Source organism: Panthera leo, chromosome F3, assembly GCF_018350215.1.
Source record: "Panthera leo isolate Ple1 chromosome F3, P.leo_Ple1_pat1.1, whole genome shotgun sequence".
In the NCBI taxonomy this organism is placed as follows: Eukaryota; Metazoa; Chordata; class Mammalia; order Carnivora; family Felidae; genus Panthera; species Panthera leo.
This window is the reverse complement of record NC_056696.1, coordinates 58169580-58195655: the sequence shown is the minus strand read 5'-3', so window position 1 is coordinate 58195655 and position 26076 is coordinate 58169580. Positions and strand designations below refer to the sequence as shown.

Below are 26076 nucleotides of genomic sequence, written 5' to 3'. Positions count from 1 at the left end.
GAAAATCAAGAACTTTTCTTGGACCCGTCAGAGAATTGAGGTTACAAAGCAACCAGCACCCAAAATCAAGCGCTTCCTAAACTCGGGAGAGAAGGTGGCTACAATCAATCACAACCAAGATCTGCTTACTTGCAGCAAAAGCCACTGGAGCCATAAATTGGGAGAAACCCGTAGGTGGTGACTGGAAAAGTGCTGAGGCTAGTGTGGACTGTCATGGCAGTGAGAAACCCCGAGGGGCTGAAGTCTTCGAGAACAACGTACACTTTCGTGAGCTTTAGCTCTAGGAAGCCTACCAGGTCCTGTCCTCATGGTAAGGAGCTAAGGAATATGTGCCTTGGCTTTGGGGGGCAAGGGGGGACAGAGGTCAAAGGGACCATGTTGAAACACACCCAGAACATTCTACCTAACAAAGTCCTCCTCTTCAGGAAAGAAGAATTTATCAGAGGATTATCCTGCCTAAGCAGAAGTGGAAGGCTGTTACCTAATTCCACCATTTCTAGCCTTTCTGCTTCACCTAAGGGGATATGGAGGAGCTAAGAAAGGTGGAGGAAACAGCTCAAGGTCACAGGCCCTCAAAAACTTTTTAGATTTAATCATAAGCTTACAGAATGTCTTCCCCTTCCCCACACCATATCAGCACATCTGTCTACAGATATTAATAGACCCTAAAATTTATATGGGAAGGCAAAGAACCAGAAAAATAACAACAACAAAAAAATACTTAAAAAGAAAAAGAAAGCATATGATAAAGCCACAGTCATCAGGGCAGTGTGGTATTAACAAACCAATAGATACACAAAGATCAATGAACAGGACAGAAAGTCCAGAAACACACCCACACAACTAATGGACATTCATATGCAAAAAAAATTAATCTAGATACAGATCCTACACTTTTCATAGAAATTAACTCAAAATGGATCCAAAACTAAAATGTAAAATTCTAAATTGTAAAAAACTCCTAGCAGGTAATGAAAAGACAAGCCACAGATGTAAATAAAATATACATGACACAAATATTTGATAACGGACCTGTATCTATAATATACAAATACACAAAATCTCTTAAAACTAAAAAAAAAAGAACACACAAAAAAATTCAATTTAAAAAATGGCAATGGCAAAAGATACAATATATCACCAAAGAAGATGTACAGATGACCAAAAAGCATACAAAAAAATGCTCAATATCATTTGTCATTAGAGAATTACAATTTAAAACAATAATGAGATATCACAATGCATATTAAAATGACTAAAATCTAAAACATTGACAACATCAATTGCTAGCAGGATGTGGAGCCACAGGAACTCTCATTGCCAGGGAGATCCAGCCACTTTGGAAGACAGCCTGGCAGGTTCTTGAAAAACTAAACATAGTCATCATATGATCCAGCAGTCAAGTTCCAAGGTGTTTACCAACTGATTTGCAAAATTATGTTCACACAAAAACCCACATGTGAATGTTTACAGCAGCTTTATTCATAAGCACCCCAAATCGGAAGAAACCAAGATGTCCTCCCACAGGTAAATGATGAACAAATCATGGTAAATCCATGAAATGGGATGTTATTCTATGGTAAACAGAAATGTACTATCAAGCCATGATAAGACATGGAGAAACCTTAAATTTATATTGCTAAGTGAATGAAGCCGATCGGAAAAGGCTACATGGTCCATGGCTCTAATTATATAACATTTTGGAAAAGGCAAGATTATATACAGCAAAAATTGCAGTGATTGCCAGGGTATTGGGGGCACAGGGGGAGGGTCGAATAGGTGAAACTCAGGGCCTTTTTCATGGCAGTGAAACTATTCTGTGCGATGCTATAGCTGTGGATACATGACATCCTTTGACAAACCCACAGAACTTTATAGCATGGAGAGAAAACCTTAATGTAGGCAAATTTTTAAAAACTCATTTAGGAGATCAGAGATCCTAGAAAGGAGGGCAGACTGTGATAAGAGCATCAAATTGTATTACAAATGTATGTCACAACCTCACTGTAGGGAAGAGGGACAATAGTGCTGATGTAAGTAACTTTAGAAATGATTTGAGTCCTCAAGACGAGAGATGAAAGGAACTGCACATAATCACTGAACTCTACCAAATTATTTTCCGTAGGAGTATGAATCAACAAATCTGATACTCCTATCCATGTACTCTGCATCCGAACAATTAAGAAAATGGATTGTGGATGGTGGGGACCAGGTGTCTCACTGTTGCAGTGGGATTTTACAGATTAGTAAGGGAAGAGGCTAGAATGATCCATGTGGTAATGATTATCATTGGAAACATCAGTATGAACTCATGTTTACCGTAACGTAGATACAAATAGTTACATGTAAAAATATTTATGAGTGTGTGTCTATACATGGGTTAGTATTCAGCGCACATATATTTCCTTACTCTGTTAGCTGAGAGGGCCTAGAAGCAAAGACACCCTGATAGAAAGGAATACACCCAGCACTCAATGTTTCTTTCTTTTTTTTTTTTTAAGTTTATTTATTTATTTTGAGGAAAAGAGAAAGAGAGAGATAGAGCAGGGAAGGGGCAGAAAGAGAGGGAGAGAGAGAATCCCAAGCAGGCTCCGCACTGTCAGTGCAGAGCACAACGTGGGGCTCAGTCCCACAGAAGGTGAGATCCTGACCTGAGCTGAAATTAAAAGTTGGACGCTTAACCGATTGAGCCACCCAGGCACCTCTCGGTCTTGCTTTCTACTACCATTCTGCAATAAAGGAACAGGTGTTCCTTGAAGAAATGGTTGATTCTAGCACTGGAGCAGGAAACGTACAAGACACTGAGGCATTTTGCAGAGCCCAAAGGTAAATGCTCAAAAAATAAAAAGAAAGAAAAAATTGATGGGGGAATGCCAAAGGAGTGCAGGGGCCAGCTGAGAGAGCTTTTAATGGCCAAAGTCGGAATCATTTCTGTGACAAACAAAGTAGCATTGGACTATAACCCAAAGCAGAAAATAGATATCCATGAGTCTGAACTGATACAAATAAATGATTGAATAGATAAATGAGGAAGAGACAAATCTTCCATGAAAAATTCCAAACAATTTATGTACATACTCCACCCTCAAGAAAGGAGAACATAAATCCCCACTCCTCAACTATGGGTTGGTCATGGTGGCTTCTTCCAAAGAAAACAGTATAGCAACAGCGGGGTGGGGGTGGGGGGGTGAATAACTTTACAACGGAGAAACCTGACAAGCATCACTTCAGCCAGATAATCAAAATCAATGTCATCGCTGATCAACCTCCGGTCCAATCATGGGGAAAAACATTAGAGAAATTCTAATAAGGGGACACTCTGCAAAATATGTGACAAATACTACACAAAACTGTCAAGGTCATCAAAAACAAGGAAATCTGTGAAACCGTCACTGCCAAGAGGAGCCTAAGGCGACATGACAACTAAATACAATGTGGTGTTCTGAATGAGATATGAGAACAGAAAAAGGACATTAGTTAAAAACAAAGAAAATCTGAATAAACTGTACGTTTTAGTTAATAGTAATCTATTAATATTCATTTATTCATCATAACAAACTATACTGATGGAAGATTCAATAATAGAGGAAATTGGGTATGGCGTATATGGTAAGTCTCTATATCTTTACAATTTTTTTTAACTTTAGACAGAGAGGGTCGGGGCGGGGGGGGGGGGGTAGAGGAAAAGCGACAGAGAGAGAATCCCAAGCAGGCTCCACAGTCGGCATGGAGTCTGATGCGGGCCTTGATCCCACGACCCTTGGATTATGACCAAAGCCAAAATCAAGACTTGGGTGCTCAACCGACTGAGTCAACCAGGCGCCCCTACAATTTTTCTATAAATCTTAAACTGTTCTAAAAAATAGTCTGCTTTTAAAAAGACAGCAACATGGATAAACAAATAATATAATGAATGGGTTTTAGACTAGGGGGTACTGAAATGACTAGTCTGTTGGAATTAAACTCTGCTGATAAATTAATTACCTGACTCTAGTTGACTTAAGACCTTTAGACTCGATCTAAAGCTGTACTCAGAAAAAACAAAAAAGTAAGTCCAAGGGGGTCATTACCTAAGTTATTCATGAGAATGAGAGGCTAGTGAGGAAGAAAGTCCCAACTTGGCTTATCCTGATCATCCACAGCCACTGAAATCATCAAGCAATGGCTTGGTCTTCTCTGCTTTCAGTCGTCTTCAGAATATGCGGTGAATTGGTCTAACCATCCCTCAGCCACTCCCACTGAACTAACAGAACAGCAGTAACCGCAGGTTGAATTAGTCACGATTCACACTCCTGCCGACTGACACGGATACATACCCACAAGATGGCTGCCTTGGACCTTGAAAGCGATGTTTCCCCAGGAAAAGGAAAATGGATGTAACAGGACTGTGGCTAGTGCCACCGAATTCATTAGCCTCGGGCCCTAATGAGCTCACGGAGCCACGCTCCCCATTACCACCACTTTGGCAGGCAGTCCCTAACAACTCAGGATTTACAATGGCAAATGTCAAGTTCACCGTTTATCCTCCTGCCCCTTCCAATCTGGTGTTCCATCCCAAGGATGCTCCTCCTAAATTACAGACATAATACAGTTTCCAAGCCACGCTAGACCATGGAGAAAATGATGACATATACTTGCTGCCACATGCAGAGTCTGAGACACTATTGTTTGGTAAACGGGTGCGAGGTGCCCAAAGGCAAAGTGATCTGAGATTTCCTGCATTAGCCATGTGGACTCATTTTTTCCAGTCACTCCAGTCACTTTCTACTGAAGCCAGAAAACATTACAAGGGTTCCCTCAGGGTCTCTAATTGCCCTGGCGGCTTTGGTAATTGCTCTGGACTCTTTCCCCTGAAGAGTAAACAATGATGTGCCCTTTTAGTTTTCCCACATCCCTTAGTCCCCACTCTCCTCGAATCAGTCTGTACCGAAGGAGACAAAGACCCTGACCATTTGCATAGTAGTTGGTTCTTTTCCACATAGTGTCAAGTGTTTGGGTGTTTGCTTTAATAATCTAATTTTCCTCTAATTATATACCCTTTACTCAAGAGAGCAAAGAATTCATATTGTTTTAGATTCATAGAGGAATATCAAAGAGGTAGTTAAAATGTCTCAGGCAACTGATTATCCCATACGTAGATATTTAAGAGCCTTAAAACCTATCCCTCTGCCCTTAAACCTAGACACCCCTTGTCAACAAATTACCATCTACTCTCAGATATATTACTTGGCTTCCTATATACATCCTGGGTCAAAACCTGGTCTCAGTGCTCTCCTCCCTCTGAAATGCCTTCCATATTTGACGAACAACTCCTGGATGTGGGGAAGAGGCTCTTCACCATTGCCTCATTTTTCATCTTCTGCTGGATTAGTGGACAAGAGTTAACTGTGCCCCTGGTAAAAAGAACATTTAACTTCTTACCTCGCCAAAGCAACTTCGCACTGTTAAACTCTTTTGCAACAGGCACCAGGCCCAGAAGCAAGAACGGAATTTACCAGGGCACCTACCGAAGCTGGAATAGAGAGGAGAAAGAAGGAGCTCTGAACCAGAAAGAAGGAGAAAGAACAGGAAGCACTCAAGTAGAAATGCCATTTTCTGTGCAGACCCTGCTGTCGCCTCCCTGGAAGGTGTTCGAAGCAGTTCTGGGGAGTGACAGACCCAGTGAGCGGAGATCATTGAGTGGCCCTGGAGACCGCCCACAGGCTGAGTGCCCCCTCTGCCATTTATTGGCTGTCTTGTTCAGGACAAATAATGAACTCTTCTAGACCTACATTCTCTCATCTGCAACACGGTAAGAATAATCATCATCTCAGGCTTGTGCAGAAGATGAAAGATTGTAATACGAGTAAAGTGCCAGATAAATGGTCACATGCTTAATATATGTTAATAGTTACTTTTTCCCCAGCTTTGTTGAGAGATAATCAACATATAATATTGTGGCTTCACAATACAGGTGGCTTCAGTGTTATTGATTGGTTGGTTGTTTGACTGATTAATTGATCGACTTTATCACCCCCCCCAAATTTTAATGTTCTCAAATTTATAATTTCTAGTTCAAAAATCCAAGTTTTTTCTTCTGTAGATTTCTGTTAATCTTCTGGAGCGGCCATAACAAAATACCACAGACTGGGTGGTTTAAATAACATTTATTTGGGGACACCTGGGTGGCTCAGTTGGTTATGCATCTGACTCTTGATTTCGGCTCAAGTCATGATCTCACAGTCATGAGATTGAGCCCTGCATTTCTGCTGTTAAAACCCAGCTGCCATGACAACAAGTCTAAGCCATCCTGCCCATGAAGGGACAGCCCAAAGGATTGCTGAGGCACCCAGGCTAACAATCATGCGGCGTTCAGCTAGTCTAACAAGTGATTGCAGAAGCATGAATAAACCCCAGCTGAGATAAGCCAAGCCTGGCACAGATAAATACTGCTACCAAAATAGCCCCATCTATTTCGCTGATCCACAGAATCTAAATCGCTGATCCACAGAATCACGAGCTAAATAATTTTTTGTCTTGTTTTAAGACACTAACTTGTGGGTTGATTTGTTACACAGCAATAGCACACTGATACATCTACCAAAGATTTGCTCTACTCTTTAAGAAATACAGAAGAAATTTGAAATACAATTGTAAGTGAGAAGAGGAGGGATAAGCATGTGGTCTACATCTTGCAGCTATTCATAAGGAGGAAATTTTTCACTTGTAGTTGAACGCAATGTGATAATATTAATACCAAGGTGTGAGGAAGTTATCCACACACTGAAAGTGATCATCTTTATGTAATTCCAGCATTTTGCATCTCATTTAGAATGGAAAGCAATGCGTTTCGCGAGAATGGACAACACAGGAAAAAGATATCCGAAACTTTTATTTTGCAGGCAGGGAAATTCTCCCTCTTTCTCTGGTTCAATTCATGCTTTGAGAAACGAGTCAGATCACTTTTTCTTTTATCCAAATTAGTTTGCCCATTCCTTGAAATTGCATATGATGACATAATCCAAGTCCAACTTGGCAAAATAAAGAATTTTCAGCTCAAGTCTGGTTTCTCTTCAATTTTCATTTCCCCTGGGTCCCATTCATATTTCTTACAGACACTTTCCCTTGCGACCCAATCTAATTTGATTCCCTACCACATCTCCTCTACCAAGAGCATCTAAAGCTATTTTGCAGAGATCCTATAAATAATGGTCTGACAATTTTAAAAGATAATATACAGGCAAAAAAAGCTTGGAAAGGGGGATGGAAAAAGAAAAGGCTCTTTTCAGGACAGTGTCTGCATTGTACCTGTGCATTACCAACCAATCTGAGTGTTCTACTTTCCCAAGTGACTTGACAGAACTGAACTGCTATTTTGGCTTTGTCCAGAAACAGCCACACTCAGGTAAAAGAGGAAGGAAAAGCTGACCAGTCAGAATGAAGTTCTGGGGATGGAGGAGGCCTCTGGAGAGGGCCGATAGTTGGTGAAAAAGCAAAATGACAAAACTGAGGATGCTCCTCTGCCATTTTATGAAGTTAGATAAAGAGCTGGTGTTCGTCTTCACAGTGAGATCCGGCATCTGGGAAGTGGCCATTCTTTGACATTTAGATAAAGAATTTTGAAACTTCTCCCTCTGTCTTCTGGCTCCATGGCTCTCTTCCCACTGGCCCTGCTCCCTATCAAGCTCTAGCCTTAACTCATAACACATTAGAGTAGTTGGCGAGGGCTGCCATAACAGAGTACCACAGACTACAGGGCTTAAACAACAGAAATCTATTTCCTCACAGTTCTGGAAGCCAGAAGTCCTAGACCAAGGAGTGAACAGGATTGGTCTTCTCTGAAGGCCACTCTTCTTGGCTTATAGATGCTCTTCTTCTCTTTGTGTCTTCACATGGTCTTCCATCTGTGTTTCTTTGTCTTAATCTTCTCCTCTTATCAGGATACCAGTCATCCTAAATAAGGGCCCACCCTAATGATCTCATTTTATCTCTTTAAAGACCCTATCTCCAAACATAGTCACATTCTGAGGTACTTGAGCTTAAGACCTCAATATATGAAGTGACTTGGGGGGGTGGGAGGGACACAATTTCGTCCATAATATACATTTACCTCAGAAGTCCTTTACCCTAGGAGCACCTGAGGGGCTCAATCAGTTAAGCATCTGGCTCTTGATCTCAGTTGAGGTCTTGATCTTGGGGTTGTGAATTCAAGCCCCATGTTGGGCATGTTCATGTTGGGCAAACAGCCTACTCAAAAACAAAAAAGAAAAAGAAAAGAAATCCTTTACCTCAGAGACCTACTGACCTTTTCCCTTACCTCCTCAGTATTAAATCAATTTGATCAGTTCCATAACTGTGTAAGGGGGATGAAAACACTTCCAGGTGAAATGTACATATCAATTGATTTCAAGGTGCATCTCAATTTTAGAAATGTAAAATGCAAGAGAAAAAACTGTCTTAGAAGAAATATGGGAGCAGATGACTTTGAAAAACTAAGAAACTCCTGCAATATCCAAAGAACGGAATCTCTAATGGTTAGAATTAAATTAAAATCATTATGGTCCATGAAAGAGGGACCCCACTGGAGATCCATTCCGACCAGTTAGCTACACATTCTAAACATTCCTAACATCACTGAAGAGATTTGCGGTGTGGGTTGGACCAAGAGTGGGGAAGGAAGCAGGGGAGCTGCTCATACGCACACAGAGTTCCCTCATTAAGAAACAAAGTACTGGGGGCACCTGGGTGGCTCAGTCGGTTATCCGACTTTGGCTCAGGTCATGATCTCACAGTTCGTGGGTTCAAGCCCCACGTTGGGTTCTGTGCTGATAGCTCAGAACCTGGAACCTGCTTCGGTTCTCTGTCTCCCTCCCCCTCTGCCTCTCCCAGTTCATGCTCTGTCTCTGTCTCTCTCTCAAAATTAAGATAAATATTTTAAAAAGTTTTTTAAATAAGAAACAGAACACTGTACATTGACCACTCTATTAGACATAGGCTGCTCTTTTGTTTTTTGTTTTTTGTTTTACCAGACCCTTCTTTTTGGATTCCTACAGTGCCTTTAGTTCCTCCTTACATAAATACCCAGTAGGCAGCCAGTGGATGTTGACTGACTGACCTGGTAGTATCATTTCAGGGATATTAACATGGAAACAATATTAATGCCAAATAGCCTCCATCTTTATTTCTGAGGATGAGGATGTGAGGGTGTGTTCCCCTTCATTCTATTACCCACTTCTAATTGAGAAAAAGAGTTCCCTGTGAAGACAGCCACCTCCCAAGGGTAAATGTGATGCGGAAATTACAGTCTCGTTCAAGCACTTCTCCACCTTTGACTTCTGCACATCACCCTCAAGTAAATAACTTTAATGTTCAAATTGAACATGAAACATTGAGCAAATAGAAACTGAGCTCTAAATGCTTACCTTGATCGATTTCCCCCAGACCGACCGACAGCCTCCACCTTGCCCTTCAATCTCTCTTGGAGGTTTTCACTTACCTCCCAAATTCTCCCACCCAGTCCACGTTCCTGCCATTCCCTTCAGGAACGTTGCTAATGACCAAAGGCAGGTGAATATCATAATCGCTGTATTCTCTCCCACTCGGAGCATTTCCTTGCTTCTGCAGTGTCTAAAATAACCCTTTTTGGAAGTCATCTGCAAAGGGTGTCATTCTTATTTTGATATTCCTAACCACACAACCCACGTCGGGACTGCCCTATAATTGTTTTCCTTTGGTGAACTGATCAAAACTCCCCTGGCTAATTATATCATCTGGGAAGCCGGGGGAGGCCATGGAGGAAAGCGAGTGCCATTCATACTAAGTTGGCTTCAGCCACGAGGTGGCCACTGTGCAAAGAGGCTAATTCTTTGGACGTTGACCAAAAAGAAACAAGGGGGAGAACCAGCGTGAGCAAGACAAACAGCCTGCTATTCCTGGATCCATAAAAATATACCTTTGGAAGTGGTGTAGGGAGGAATAAGTATTTTTTAATTCCCACCACGACATTTGTCAGTCTCGTCTCTTCCTGAATAAACAGTGCTTGGTCGGAGCCGAACGATACACGAAGTTTTCCAGCTAGATGGCTTTTTTGTCTCTTATCGAGGCTATCTACCCATGTGGACTGTTGTCCAGTCACTTGCTCCTCCAGGCTTAAGGCAAAGGCATAAACTGTGCCCATATAATCCCTTCTTTTTTAAGAGCGGGAGGGTTCAAGGACACTCCTGAGGCATTTAAGTGCTGGGAAACTTCTTAGCCTGAGTACTCTTTCTCAGGAGTCAGCTTTCTCCACCAGTGCCTCTATTCATGTGGGATATAATGTTATTTCATTTTCCTCTGGTCGTCTTACATCCCTGGAGAGAGCTTGACTCATGATATAATTATATGCTCGGCCAGTTCCCAGTGAGAGTCACTCCAGACTGCCACCAGCCTGCCCCCCGCTGATCTCCCACTCCAATGCCAAAGAGCACAGAACTCCGCCAGAACAGAGCGACACTTTTTGCGGAACGGTTAACGATTAGGTTCTCGGAGAGCCGTTTGCAATGGCCATCCTTTTTCCTCCAAGGGGGACAGAGAGCCCTGGAGTTCAGTGACTCACCACAGACCCAGCCCTATTTGTGGTCTCTGGGGCTGGTCAGCACGACCTGCCCCGTCCTCTTTGGTGGTTCATAAAATGGCTCCTGGAGGACAGATTTTCAAATGTTTGGGAACGTAGGCTTATTTCACAGAAATTTTGAAGACCACCATTTGAGTCGCAGCGTGGACTTTGGTAAGGCCGCCTTGGGGATGATCGTGACAGCCCCCTCCTAGCCAGTGGTTTGTTACTTGCCCCTAATTCCATCTGTCCTAGATAAGGGTTAATCAGGGCTCTGGAATCCCAGCTCTAGAGGGGACACAGGGAAGTCATCATTTCTGGCTGCTTCACTTCACATGCCCAAATGGTCTTTGTACTTTTTGCAATTATTCCCAGAGCTGGAAGCTCCTTAACCAATGCATTTGAGGGTCACAGCAGAATTTTATCTCCCAGCCCTCAATGTCGTCTTCTTCTCTCATGCCCGGCACAAATTCAGGCTGTTCCCATCTGATCTAATCGTTCCGGGGTCCAAGGCTTTAGTCAAATCTTATGCCTTTCTTGACCCCCCCCCCAATCTAATTTATATGTTCCTTATTTTTTTATCATAACACCCAGTTCTCCCTGCATAGCTCTTACCATTATTTGTAATTATATATTTACTTGGGCACTTATTATTTGCTTAAAGTCTGTCTCCTTCCACTAGGTTGCAGAATCCGTGAACAAGCACTTACCTGCTTGTTTGTTAATTCACTACGATTACACCCAGGGTTTCACATAGAACCTGACACAAAATTAGCCTTTAATATACATCAGTTATAATTAACGTTATCATCATCATCATCATCATCATCAACCAAATGAATAGGCTTTTGAGCATCTACTTAACAAAATTCTTCGTGCTTTTGAAAACAGTGACCACTCTCTAGTCACTGTTTTTTTTTCCCATTTTTCTCTTAGACTTATTTCCACATGTGTCATAAAGGATCCTGGATCCTGGATCCTGGATCTAAAGTGAAAACCATAAGGAAAAGAAGTTCGTATATTTTTCTGTCATTTTAATGTTGTGTTCCCCTCGTGGCCATAAGGTCACGGGGCTCATCCGAACTGCTTTTTCCCAGAAGGTCTCAGAAGCTTCATATTCCTAGTTCAGTTGCATTAAGAAGACCCAAAAGCTGTGCCAAATAAAAATTTTTCCACCCAGTTGTCCTGTTTACGCCAATGATCTTGCTGAGTTAGTTGGAAAGCATTCTACTGGATGGCCCTGAATGGCTACTACCTGAAAATCAGGCCATGGGGCTCATTAAAAAAAAAAAAAAGAGCCCAATGGTCAGAAATAAGGATAATGTCGCCCAACCCTACTTCTCCTGGGGAAGGTGGGTTGCGAGTAACTGGGGAGAGCCTGTTGCTTGAATGCGGTGTGATCGCATACCCTCCACAGCCCTGTGAATTATCATGTTTCCTATCACAGGTTTCGTGCCAAGACCCCCAAAGGAAGAGATCTTACTGTGCTTTCGTTCCAACTGGTCTCCCCCAAACACAGCTCTTAAGGTGATCTGGCACTCGTTGTACCTGCCTGTTTCTCAGTAGCTACTGTAAAAAACTCTGTCCTTGGCATCAGGATACCTGGGCTCCCATCTCAGCTCTGCCCCTTATCAATTGTATATGTTTAAACAAGGATGTCACTTCTCTGAGACTGAGAGACTATAACTGTGAAGTGAAGATACTACTCATAGGGTTATTGTGAGCATTTAAATAATAGTAATTATACCGATAACAACAACAATAATAATGTTTCCGGAAGCACAGTGCCTAACACCCCCTAGAATCCTCATCAGTATTTATAGGGTCTGTTCAACCAAGGGACTGAGGATACTTCATAAGTTTATTGAAATGTTTTAAATTTTTTTAATGTTGATTTATTTTTGAGAGAGAGAGAGTGAGAGAGAGAGGGAGACAAAGCATGAACAGAGGAGGGGCAGAGAAAGAGGGAGACACAGAAACTGAAACAGGCTCCAGGCTCTGAGCTGTCAGCACAGAGCCCCATGCAGGGCTTGAACCCATGAACTGTGAGATCATGACCTGAGCCGAAGTCAGAGGCTTAACCGATTGAGCCACCCAGGCACCCCTGAAATGTGATTTTTTTAAAAATTTTTATCAATATCATCAAATATTTTTTGAACTACCACCCTTGTCAAAGCAACTGGAATGCAATTCAGAAAGAGGCTTGCCCTTGAAACGCTTCTGATTTAATCAAAGATGCACAATAGAAAATTAGACAGTGCATGGCAGTCAAAAGAAGTGCGCACTGAGCATCAAGTGAATGTTCTGGAAAGCAAATCCCTCCAACCTCACAGACGGCAACTCGTCCTGAGAGTGGGGTTATGGTAGAAGTTTTCCTGGGAAGACACAACATGGTTTTCATTTCAGTTAACTTTCCTGTGTAAGAAACCACTCCAAAATTTAGCAGCTTCAGAGAAACGACTGGTTGTTTTTCATGATGCCATGGGTTGGTGGGGCCGTCCTTCTGCTCATCTCTAAGCTCAGCCCCAGCACTGCCTCAGCTGCAGGGTCTGCTGGCAAACTAGCAGTTGCTAAGGGCTGGTGACTGGAGGTCTTGGTTCTTTTCTGTGTGACCTCAGTCCTCCACAGGGCTACTCTGCGGTCCTTGCGTGGAGACCTCAGATAGCATCGCAAGAGGGCAAAAGTGGAAGCTGCAAGTCTCTTAAAGGCTCAGGCTGCAAAACTCACACAATATTTCCCCTTCAGAGGTCCAGTCCAGCTTTAAGGGTGTGGGGAGGGGTGGCAGTCACGTTGCAAAGAGGCATAAATACCAAGGTAAGAATTGGTGACCGTCGGGACACCTGGGTGGCTTAGTCCGTTAAGCATCTGACTTCGGCTTAGGCCATGATCTTGCAGTTTGTGGGTTCAAGCCTCGGGGTCGGGCTCTGTGCTGACAGCTCAGAGCCTGCTTCAGATTCTGTGTCTCCCTCTCTCTCTCTGCCCCTCCCCCACTCACGGTCTGTCTCTCTTTGTCTCTCAAAAATGAATAAATGTTAAAAAAAATTTTTTTAAAGAATTGGTGACCGTCAAAAATTCTGCCAGAGCTTAGTTTTGTAATTATCTGTATATAAATTTGCCTTGTCGCTATACTGACAATTTCTTCAGGGCAGGTAAGATGTCTTATTAACTGTTCGCAGTGACTGATATAGTCTAGGACAGAGCAGGATCTCAGTAAGGATTCACAAATAAATAAGGGAAGAAACAAATTATAAGCAGATGTAACACTATGTGTAGGCATACTAACAGTGTAATAATGAAAGTAGTTTTGCTGACTTCCACTTCTGGCATAAGAGACGAACAGACTAGATTAATCTTTCCAAATTAAGCAGTGAAATAAGTGGAAAGATGCATGAAGAAATCATTTTCAGGCAGCAAGCAGGACAGGATCGTGATCCCTGGAAACGGGAAGCGAGCAAGGTGAGAGCTACAGATGCTCCCAGTTATGGCCTCTAAAGAGTTCCCAGGGTGCATTGCAGGAAGGGAAAAGTCAAACAGAGGCTGGTGGGCCCCCTGAGTTGAGAAGACAGAAGTCACAGTTAGAGGAGTCCAAAGTGGCTAGAACTCACAGAGAACACCAAAGAAACAGAAAAGATTTCCTAGAGAATGGGAGCCCTGAGTGCCTTAGATTCCCCTTGAATCTTTTACTGAACACTCATCAGCAAAACTTTGTGAAGAAACTACAAGGCAAGGTAGGGGCGGGGGAAAGGTAAAAAAAAAAAAAAAAAAGCAGGCAGAACAATCTCGAGCTCACACAAGACTAGATAGTGGTCCCACTAACCAGAGTAAAAAGAGTTTGCTATGGGATATATTGTGTTCGCCTGAAGTTCATAGGCTGAAGGGGTGCCTGGGTGGCTCGGTTGGTTAAGCATCCAACTTTGACTCAGGTCATGATCTTGCAGTTTGTGGGTTCAAGCCCCACGTGCTGACAGCTCAGAGCCTGGAGCCTGCTTCAGATTCTGTGTCTCCCTCTCTCTGCCCCTCCTGGCTCGCTTGCTCTCTCTCTCTCTCTCTCAAAAATGAATAAACATTATGAAAAATTTTAAAAAAGTGCAGCCACTCTTGAAAACAATGTGGAGGTTCCTCAAAAAATTAAAAATAGATCCACCCTATGACCCAGCAATAGCACTGCTAGGAATTTACCCAAGGGATACAGGAGTGCTGATTCATAGGGGCACTCGTACCCCAATGTTTATAGTAGCACTTTCAACAATAGCCAAATTATGGAAAGAGACTAAATGTCCATCAACTGATGAATGGATAAAGAAGTTGTGGTTTATATATACAATGGAATACTACTTGGCAATGAGAAAGAATGAAATATGGCCCTTTGTAGCAACGTGGATGGAACTGGAGAGTGTGATGCTAAGTGAAATAAGTCATCCAGAGAAAGACAGATACCATATGTTTTCACTCTTATGTGGATCCTGAGAAACTTAACAGAAGACCATGGGGGAGAGGAAGGAAAAAAAAAAGAGAGAGAGAGGGAGAGAGCCAAACCATAAGAAACTCTTAAAAACCGAGAACAAACTGAGCGTTGATGGGGGGTGGGAGGGAGGGGAGAGTGGGTGATGGGCAGTGAGGAGGGCACCTGTTGGGATGAGCACTGGGTGTTATATAGAAATTAATTTGACAATAAATTTCATATTAAAAAAAATTCATAGGCTGAAGCCCTAATAATCCCAGTATCTCAGAATGTGCATTTGACTGAATTTGATGTTGGGCCTTTGACTAAGTTAAACTAAAGCCTGTAGGGTGGGCCCTAATCCAATATGACTGCTGTCCTTATAAGAAGAAGACACTGGGACACAAAACAAGACATCAGGGATGCATATACATGGAGGAAAGACTGTGTGAGGACACAGCAAGGAGGTGGACATCTGCAAGCCAAAGGGAGAGAGATCTCAGAGAAAACCAATCCTGCTGACATCTTGAACTTGGACTCTCTGCCTCTAGAACTGTGAGACAGTAAATAGTTGCTGTTTAACCCATTCAGTCTGTGCTATTTTATTACGGCAGCCTTAGCAATCAAATGCAGACCTCATAACATATGAGGCCTTGGACTAGATCCTCAAGAGTATTTATTGACTCAGAAGTGGGTCCAACTTAGCCATAGACTGAAGTCTGCTCTGGATCCGTCTGACAAAGCCACAAACTATTTCCAAATAACTTAAGTACATCCCACTATGAAACTAAAAAAATATTTAGAGGGATACAAAAGAAAAAGAGAAAGAGAAGAACTCTAGGACCCAACACTGTAGGACTCACGTCTGACATCCCATTAGAAAAATTACCAAGCATGAAGTCTACGGCCATACCACCCTGAACGCGCCCGATCTCGTCTGATCTCGGAAGCTAAGCAGGGTCGGGCCTGGTTAGTACTTGGATGGGAGAAAAATTACCAAGCATGTGAAGAAACAGGAAATGAATCCAAAATGAGGAATAAATTCAATCAATAGAAACAGATCCAGAAAGGAAGGACACACATAATAGAATCACTAGATAAAAATAGCTACTATAAATAAACCCCAAGTGTTTAAGATGGTGGAGAAAAGCAGGAACATCATAAGGATACTTATGGAAGATATTTATGAAGATTGTGGAATATAGTTGTGGAAGGACAGTTATAGAAGATATTTTCAAAGGTCCAGATCAAACTTCTCAAATGAAAAATACAATGTCCAAGATGAAAAATATACTGGACAGGGTTACCCACAGATTGTACATTGAGGAAGAAAGTGACCAAATTATCACAGAACTGTAGGACAACATGAAGTGACCTATTACATGTATAATCAGAGTCCCAGGAGAAAGAGGAAAAGAAAGGAATAAAGAAAAATTATCTGAAGAAATAATGACTAAAACTGTCTAGATATGATGAAATTATTAACACACAGACCAAGGAATTCAGAAAATCCTAAGCAGAAGAAAAATGAAGACAATTACATGAGCACATGCTGTAATCAAATTATTTACAATGAGTGATAAAGAGAAAATCCTTTTAAAAGCCTTAGAGGGGGCACCTGGAGGCTCAGTCAGTTAGGTGTCTGACTCTTGATTTGGGCTCAGGTCATGATCTCCAAGTTTGTGAGATTGAGCCCCACATCAGGCTCCGTGCTCATAGTAAGGCGCCTGCTTGGGATTCTCTCTTTCTCCCACTTCTCCTCCCTCTCTCTCTTTCTCCCTCAAAATAAATAAATAAATAAATGTTTTTTAAAAACAAAAAAAGGATATTTCATACAGAGGAAAAAGGATAATAATTACAAGCTTCCTGTCAGAAACAACGTAAACCAAAAACAGCAGCTTTAAAGTCCTGGGAGGTGGAGTCGGGAACAGGGGTCTCTATCAACCTAAAACTATATACTCAGACAAAATACCTTTCAAAAATGAACACAAACGATTTTCTCAGACATACAAAATCTATAAGAAAGCATTACCTGCATACTGTATTACAGGAAATGTGAAAGAAATTCCCTCAGGCAGAAATAGGATGGCAGGTAGACATTTGTTGTATGCAAAGGAATGAAAAGTGACAGAAATGCAAAATATGTTTACATATAAACGATTTTTATTACTTTTTAAACTTCTTTTTAAAAATTGGTTATTTAAAGCACAATTCATTTCTTTTTAATGTTTACTTATTTTTGAGAGACAGAGAGAGACACAGAGTGCAAATGGGGGAGAGGCAGAGAGAGAGGGAGACACAGAATCCGAAGCAGGCCCCAGGCTCTGAGTTGTCAGCACAGAGCCTGACGCGGGGCTTGAACCCCAAGATCTTGAACTACAAGATCATGACCTGAGCCAAAGTCAGGTGCTTAACTGACTGAGCCACCCAGGTGCTCCCCAAAATCATTTTTAAATATAGTGTTGGGTTTACAGAATATGTAGAAGTAAAATGTAGGATGATAATAATAATACTAAGGTAGGAAAGGGAGAAATGGAACCATAGTCTTGTAAAGTTCCTATGCTTGATGTAAAATGGTATATTACCTGTAACAAGTGAAAGATAGACATGATAAGTTATAAAGCAATCATTAAAAATATTTAAAAAGAGATGTAATAGACTGATAAAAAAGATAAAATGGAATCATAAAAATATGCAATTCATCAAAAATAAGAGGACAGGGGTGGAGAAGCAGATGGAACAAACAGAAAATAAACAGCAATCATTATCAATAATTACACTAAATGTAAATGAGCTAAACATAACAAGGAAAAGCAGAGGTTATCAGATTGGGAAACAAAGACAAAACTTAAAAGAAATAAATTTAATTGCTAACTACAAGAAAGAAAATTTAAATACAAAGACACAAATAATTTGGAAGAAAAAGGATAGAAAAAGACATATTATTTTAGCATTAATCTAAGAAAACAGAAGTGACTACCTTAATATTAGATAAATTAGATTGCTGGTAAGTAATATTACAAAAAAAAAAGAATGTTGTTTCATAATAAGAAAGCAGTTCATTTATCAGGAGTACATAGCAATCCTAAATGTTTATGAAGCTAGTAAGATATTCATAATATATGAAGCAAAAACTCAGACAAGTGAAAGGAAAAATAGGTAACTCCACAAATATAGTGTGATATTTCAACACCTCTTTCAATAAATGATGAGACAAGAACACACACACACATGCACACACACACACACACACACACACATTAGCAAGGATTTGGAAGGCAAACATTATCAAACAACTTTCCAAATTGACATTTATAGAACACTCTACCCAACAACAGCAAAATACACTTTCCAACTGCACCAAGAATATTTGTCAAGATCAGCCATACTTTAAGCTATAAGACAAGTCCCAATAAATTTAAAAATATTCAAATCAGACAAGGTGTGTTCTCTGACCACAACAAAATTAAATTAAATAAGAGTAGCAAAAAGATCTTTGCAAAACTCTCCCCATATTCAAAAACTAAACAACACACTTTTAAATGCGTGGGTCAAAGGAGGAATCAACAGAAAATGAGGAAGTATTTTCAGTGGAATAAAAATGAAAACAAGATCTATCCAAATTTGTCTGAGTGTTAAATGCTTGTTTTAGAAAAGAAGAAAAGTCTCAAATCAGCTATCTTAATGTCTACCTTCCTGGATGAGGAAAAGAACAGCAAATACAAATTAATAATAATAATAATTAATAATAATAATAATAAATCATAATAATAGTGACACCTGGATGGCTCAGTTGGTAAAATGTCTGACTCTGGATCTCAGCTCAAGTTATGATCTCATGGTTTGTGAGTCTATGCCCTGTGTCAGGTGCCGCATTGGGCACTGTGTTGACAGTGTGGAGCTTGCTTGGTTTCTCTCTCAATCTCTCTCTCTCTCTCTCTCTCTCTCTCTGCCCCACCCCTGCTCACTTGCATGCTCTCCCGCTCTCTCTCTCAAAGTAAATAAACATTTAAAATAAATAAAGAATTATAATAACAAGGCAGAAATCAGTGAAACAGAAAATGGAAAAATAGTATAAAAATTTACTAAACTAGAAGTATGTTCTTTGAGCAGATAAACAAATTTGATAAGCATCTAGGGGAAAAGTGAGAAAATATAAACCAAGATTAGAAATCAGACAGGGGGCATCACTATAGAACCTGTAAGATAATAAGAGAATATTCACTGGCAGATACTAACAAATAATTCTAAGATGCAAATTCTTCCCAACTTCACATGTAGATACAACACAGTCACAATCAAAATCCCAGCGGGCCATTAGATGCAAATTGATAAGCTGATTCTGAAATTCATCTGGAAATTCAAAGGACCTAGAATAATACTCTGGTATTACCTTTGTCTGACATTTGTACACACACATTTGTGCTTAAGAGTGAGGTTGAGCATTTTTTTCCATTTGTGAATATGTATTCATATTTTGTTTCATTTACCTACGAAGTCCCTAGTTTTAAAAATATTTACACAAGTTTATTTCATACTTATGGTATAGAGGTTACGTGTCTGTGGAAATACTTTTCCCCATAGTTGTTTGTTTATATTATGAGCTTTAACCTAGAAAATTTTCCTTTTGGGGGGAGGGGAGTTTTTACTTATATTTAAATAAAAATATGATCTTTGTGTGAATTCTAATTATTTTCTTTGCAACTTTTCCCACTGTTTTTAAATTTAGGATTCTCTTCCTCATAGGATTTTTGTTTCTGTTCTCATTTAGAAGTATTCAGAACTTATTTGGATTTGCTGACTTGAGTTCAGTTTTCATGTTGACTTTTTTTCCTGCCTTATTGGTTATTTTTTTTCCTATATTACTGTTGAATAATCAGTTAATTTCCAATTCTTATGATGTCTTTGAAAAAAATCGTATGCTATGTTCTTATACACCTAAGAACACGTATTAAATTTGGAAGGAGGTGGTTTCTGAGGCTTCGTCCATATTTAAGGTTATTTATAAGTTTCTGTGTGTAATAAGATTTTTGTTCTACATTAGGTCTTTACTTTAGCCGCACAGAGACAGGCAGCTGTCATTGTCACTAGCATCACTTTTGATTATACTGGGCAGTAAAATATAATACATTTTTTAATGATTTATCCTATGGAATTATGTACTGATAGCTACCATCTATTGAGTTTTCCCATGTCCTTGGCACTCTGCTAAATATTAATCCTTACCACAACTCTGCGTGGTGAAACTGTTATCCACCTTCACGGAAATGGGTTTATTATATTTTCATATTGTTAACTATTTTTTAGAATTTTCAGTTTTAATTTCCAACATAGTGAGTACTGCTAGATAGGACTCACATAAGCGAAAGCTCTTTGGGGATTCCCAATAACACAAAAAAGTCCTGAGATGAAAAAGATTGACAACTGCTGCTCCAGCTCATTGTAGGCTCCATATAATTATTAGGCATTAATATATTTTTAAAATTCAATTTAATTTTTTTTAAAGTAAGCTCTATGCCCAAAATGGGGCTTGAACTCATGACCTTGAGATCAAGAGTCAGCATGCTCTACTGACTGAGCCAGCCAGGCACTGCTATTAGGCATCAATAATATTATTAATTTTTGAATCTTTATTCAAGTATAATTGGTGTCTAATAAACTGCATTTATTGGAGTGTATAATTTGATGAGTTTGACATAAGAATACACCCATGAAACTATCACTGTAACTGAGATAATGAACATCTCCATCACACCAAAGTGCTTTGGAATTCATCCCTTCTTCCCTAGGGTCCCCATACCCGTCAGACCCATCAGTCTGCTTTCTGTCCATACAAAGTGGTTGGCATTTTCTAGAGCTTTATATAAATGGAATCATACAGCATGCACTCCTCTGTGACTGGCTTTATTCAACACAGTATAAATTATTTTGAGATTTATCATAGTTGTAAATATTAAGAGTTAGTTCCTTTTTGTTGCCGCGTAGTATTCTCTTATATGGCTATACCAATAAATGTATCCATTCACCTGTTAATAGACATTTCAGTTGTTCCCAGTTTTTGGCTATTCCAAATAAAAGTACTGTGAACATTCATGCACAAGTCTGTGTAGATACGTTTTTACTTCTCATAGATAAATGCCTAGGAGTGGAATTTCTGGGTAATGAAAGTTTAACTATTTAAGGAACTGCTGTGTTGTTGTCATTTCTATTTGGAGAAGCCACGAAGGAAGTACCCTACCTGATGGCACTTGGTGATGAAGGTGACATTGTATAATAGCAACCCCAGGTGAATCACAAGGTGTGAGGGACAGCAAGTTCTCAAAAGGAAAGGATACTTGCAACAAACTCTTCCCTGTAGGAGAAAGGTGAATTGATCCAAATTTCTGGAAAGCAACTTGAAAATCTGTATCAAGAACTTTAAAATGTTCCCATCCTTTAACCTAGCCCAAGACGGAATCTCCTTGAAGACAGCAATTATATATCTATATATTTTTTAATGTTTTTTAATCACAGAGCCAAGAACATTATTATAAAATATGAGAGCAATAGGGGCGCCTGGGTGACTCAGTAGGTTAAGCGTCCAACTCTTGGTTTTAGCTCAGGTCATGATCTCACAGTTTCATGAGTTCTACCCTTGCACGGAGTTCTGTGCTGACAGTGTGGAGCCTGCTTGGGATTCTCTCTCTCCCTCTCTCTCTGCCCCTCCCCCACTCACACTATCTCTGTCTCTCAAAATAAATAAATAAACTTAAAAAAATAAAAGAAGCAGAAAGTAATAAGTGATGAATGGAAGAACAGGTAAATAATTCCTCTTCTTGGATTAAATCTTAAGGAAATCAGTCAAAACTTTTGTGTATTTAAACACAAAAATACTTACTGCACCCAAAATGACAAACAAAAAGGGACGTGTTAGGTGAATTAACACAAAAATATCAGTGGCCCTTAAAATAATATTTACAGGTAACTAAATGGGAAATGATTATTATACTAAATGGGAAATGATTATTATACGTGCTGTCCCTCCCCCCGCCCGACCCAGTAGCGGCTCTTCGGCTGCTGCCATGGATCCCGCCGGCCTGGAGCAGATCCTGCGGGAGCTGCTGCTGCCGGACACCGAGCGTATCCGCCGGGCCACTGAGCAGCTCCAGACCGTTCTTCGGGACCCGGCCGCCCTGCCCGCGCTCTGCGACCTGCTGGCCTCCGCGGCCGATCCTCAGATCCGCCAGTTCGCGGCAGTGCTGACCCGCAGACGACTGAGCACCCACTGGCGACGGCTGACAGCTGAGCATCGGGAGAGCCTCAAGTCCCTGGTCCTGTCGGCCTTCCAGAGAGAGACCCAGCACTCTGTGAGCCTTAGCCTGGCCCAGCTCTCAGCCACCATTTTTCGAAAGGAAGGCCTGGAGGCCTGGCCTCAGCTCATGCAACTTCTTCAGCACAGTACCCACAGCCCTCACATACCAGAGAGAGAGATGGGCCTTTTGCTGCTAAGTGTGGTGGTGACCTCCCGGCCTGAGGCCTTCCAACCCCACCACCGGGAGCTTCTTCGGCTTCTGAATGAGACCCTTGGTGAGGTGGGCTCTCCTGGGCTCCTCTTTTACTCCCTGCGCACGCTGACCACCATGGCCCCTTACCTGGGCACCGATGACGTGCCTCTTGCGCGGATGTTGGTGCCCAAGCTCATTGTGGCCATGCAGACTCTGATCCCTGTAGATGAGGCAAAGGCCTGTGAGGCTGTGGAGGCCCTGGATGAATTGCTAGAGTCAGAGGTGCCCATCATCACCTCCCACCTCTCTGAGGTCCTCACATTTTGCCTGGAGGTGGCTAAAAACGTGGCTCTGGGTGATGCAATACGTGTTCGTATTCTCTGCTGCCTCACTTTCTTGGTTAAAGTCAAGAGCAAGGCTTTGTTGAAGAATCGTCTTCTGCCACCCTTACTACACACCCTTTTCCCAATTATGGCTGCCGAGCCCCCACTGGGCCAGCTGGATCCTGAGGACCAGGATTCAGAAGAGGAAGAGGTGGAGATTGGGCTGGTGGGGGAGACTCCCAAGCACTTTGCTGTACAGGTCGTGGACATGCTGGCACTACATTTGCCCCCTGAGAAGCTCTGTCCCTTGTTGATGCCCATGCTGGAAGACGCCTTGCGGAGTGAAAGACCGTACCAGCGCAAGGCCGGGCTCCTGGTGCTGGCCGTACTGTCCGATGGAGCTGGTGACCACATCAGACAGAGACTGCTGTCCCCACTGCTGCAGATCGTGTGCAAGGGCCTGGAGGACCCATCACAAGTTGTACGCAATGCTGCATTGTTTGCCCTGGGCCAGTTCTCAGAGAACCTACAGCCCCATATCAGCAGCTATTCAGGGGAGGTGATGCCACTGCTCCTCGCCTACCTGAAATCGGTGCCTTCTGGGCACACAAACCACCTAGCCAAGGCCTGTTATGCCCTGGAGAATTTCGTGGAGAACCTGGGGCCTAAAGTGCAGCCCTACCTTCCGGAGCTGATGGAATGTATGCTGCAGCCTCTGAGGAATCCCAGCAGCTCCCGGGCCAAGGAGCTGGCTGTGAGCGCCCTGGGGGCCATTGCCACAGCTGCCCAGGCCTCCCTGCTGCCCTACTTCCCCACCATTATGGAGCACCTGCGGGAATTCCTGTTAACTGGCCATGAGGACCTTCAGCCTGTGCAGATCCAGAGCCTGGAGACACTGGGGGTGCTGGCTCGAGCAGTGGGGGAGCCCATGAGGCCCCTGGCTGAGGAATGCTGCCAGCTAGGGCTGGGCCTGTGTGACCAGGTAGACGACCCTGACTTGCGGCGCTGCACGTACAGCCTGTTTGCAGCCTTATCAGGACTCATGGGTGAGGGCCTGGCGCCACACCTGCCACAAATCACCACACTTATGCTGCTGTCACTGCGTTCCACTGAAGGCATTGTGCCTCAGTACGATGGAAGCGCCTCCTTCCTTTTGTTTGACGAGAGCGATGGGGAGGAAGAGGAGGAGCTCATGGACAAGGATGAGGAAGAGGAGGAGGACTCAGAGATCTCAGGGTACAGCGTGGAAAATGCCTTTTTCGATGAGAAGGAAGACACCTGTGCTGCTCTGGGGGAGATCTCTGTGAACACCAGTGTGGCCTTCCTTCCCTACATGGAGACTGTCTTTGAAGAAGTATTCAAGCTGCTAGAGTGCCCTCACCTGAACGTGCGGAAGGCAGCCCACGAGGCCCTGGGTCAGTTCTGCTGCGCACTGCACAAGGCCTGTCAGAGCTGCCCCTCAGAACCCAACACTGCAGCTCTGCAGACTGCCCTCGCCCGGGTGGTGCCGTCCTACATGCAGGCAGTGAATGTGGAATGGGAGCGCCAGGTGGTGATGGCCGTGTTGGAGGCGCTGACGGGGGTGCTGCGCGGCTGCGGGCCCCTCGCATTGCAGCCCCCTGGGCGTCTTGCTGAGCTCTGCAACATGCTCAAGGCGGTGCTGCAAAGGAAGATAGCTTGTCAGGACACCGACGAGGAGGAAGAAGAGGAGGACCAGGCTGAGTATGATGCCATGTTGCTGGAGCATGCGGGAGAGGCCATCCCAGCCCTGGCAGCTGCAGCCGGGGGAGATGCCTTCGCCCCCTTCTTTGCCGGCTTCTTGCCACTGCTGCTGTGCAAGACGAAGCAAGGCTGCACAGTGGCAGAGAAGTCTTTTGCAGTGGGGACCCTGGCGGAGTCCATTCAGGGCCTGGGTGGCACCTCAGCCCAGTTTGTGTCTCGGCTGCTCCCTGTGCTGTTGAACACCGCCCGGGAGGCAGACCCTGAGGTGCGGAGCAATGCCATCTTTGGGCTGGGGGTGCTGGCAGAACATGGGGGCCGCCCCGCTCAGGAACACTTCCCCAAGCTGCTGGGGCTTCTGTTGCCCCTCCTGGCACGGGAGCGCCACGATCGCGTCCGTGACAACATCTGTGGGGCACTTGCCCGCCTGCTGATGGCCAGTCCCACAAGGAAACCGGAGCCCCAGGTGCTGGCTGCCCTGCTGCATGCCCTGCCACTGAAAGAGGACTTGGAGGAATGGGTCACCATAGGACACCTCTTCAGCTTCCTGTACCAGAGCAGCCCTGACCAGGTTGTAGATGTGGCTCCTGAGCTCCTGCGCATCTGCAGCCTCATTCTGGCCGACAATAAGATCCCACCAGATACCAAGGCCGCATTGCTGCTGCTCCTGACATTCTTGGCCAGACAGCACACCGACAGCTTCCACTCAGCACTGGGCTCGTTGCCTGGTGACAAAGCTCAGGAGCTCCAGGCCGTCCTAGGCCTCACCTAGACTGAGCTGCAGCCAGGCCAGAGAGAACAGAGCCTGCCCAGACCCCGAGAGCACCTCTCAGCCCAGTGCAGCTCGTGCCTTACCAAAGATTCTGGGCCTCGTAGCCATTTGGAGTCTCAGCCCTGCCCGCTGCCCTGCAGAGGCGTCTCTGGATCTGTTCTGCTGTGGAACAACACAAATGAAGGCTTGACATCCTACCCTAATAAAGGCAGTTCAATTTCTGCTTGAAAAAAAAAAAAAAATAAAAAAAAAAAAAAAATAAAATACAGGATAAAAATATGTACTATGTCTATTAATATATTATTATTGATTTATTTATAAATTATTAATTATTTTTATTATTTAACTATTTATTGATAAATATATTAATATGTTAATATATTAATAAATATACAACATATATTCATACACTAGAGGAAAATACACAAAAATGTTTATACTGGTCATTTCTCCGTGTATGGATTTCTTTAATATTTATGTTTCCCACTACTGTATTTTCAGTTTTCTAAAGCTAGTAAGTGCCGTTTTTAAAACCAGAACAACAAAAAATCTCCTTTAAAAAAAAGCTGACTAAACAACTGCTCTCCATAATACCAGTGTGATCAGAGGGCACCCAGATCTCACTGGAGATGCACCAGGTAGGGCGCCATTTTCAGAACAGCCTCTAGGGGCAAAGGGGATGAAAAGGCAATGGATCGAAGTGGAAAAAATGTTGCTGAAGGCTGCCTGAGATGTGCTCTAGGGTGGAGAGTCCAAACTTTAGAAGA

The 26076-nt window shown here is 42.7% G+C and overlaps 1 protein-coding gene across 1 annotated transcript; it reads left to right on the top strand.

The window, feature by feature from the left end:
• The first annotated feature begins 22051 nt into the window (after window positions 1-22051).
• LOC122212159 (importin-4-like) lies at window positions 22052-25530 on the top strand. The gene has a single exon (XM_042925868.1). It carries the CDS (start codon window positions 22073-22075, stop codon window positions 25307-25309), a length of 3237 nt encoding a protein of 1078 aa, XP_042781802.1. The 5' UTR covers window positions 22052-22072; the 3' UTR covers window positions 25310-25530.
• The last annotated feature ends 546 nt before the right edge of the window (window positions 25531-26076 follow it).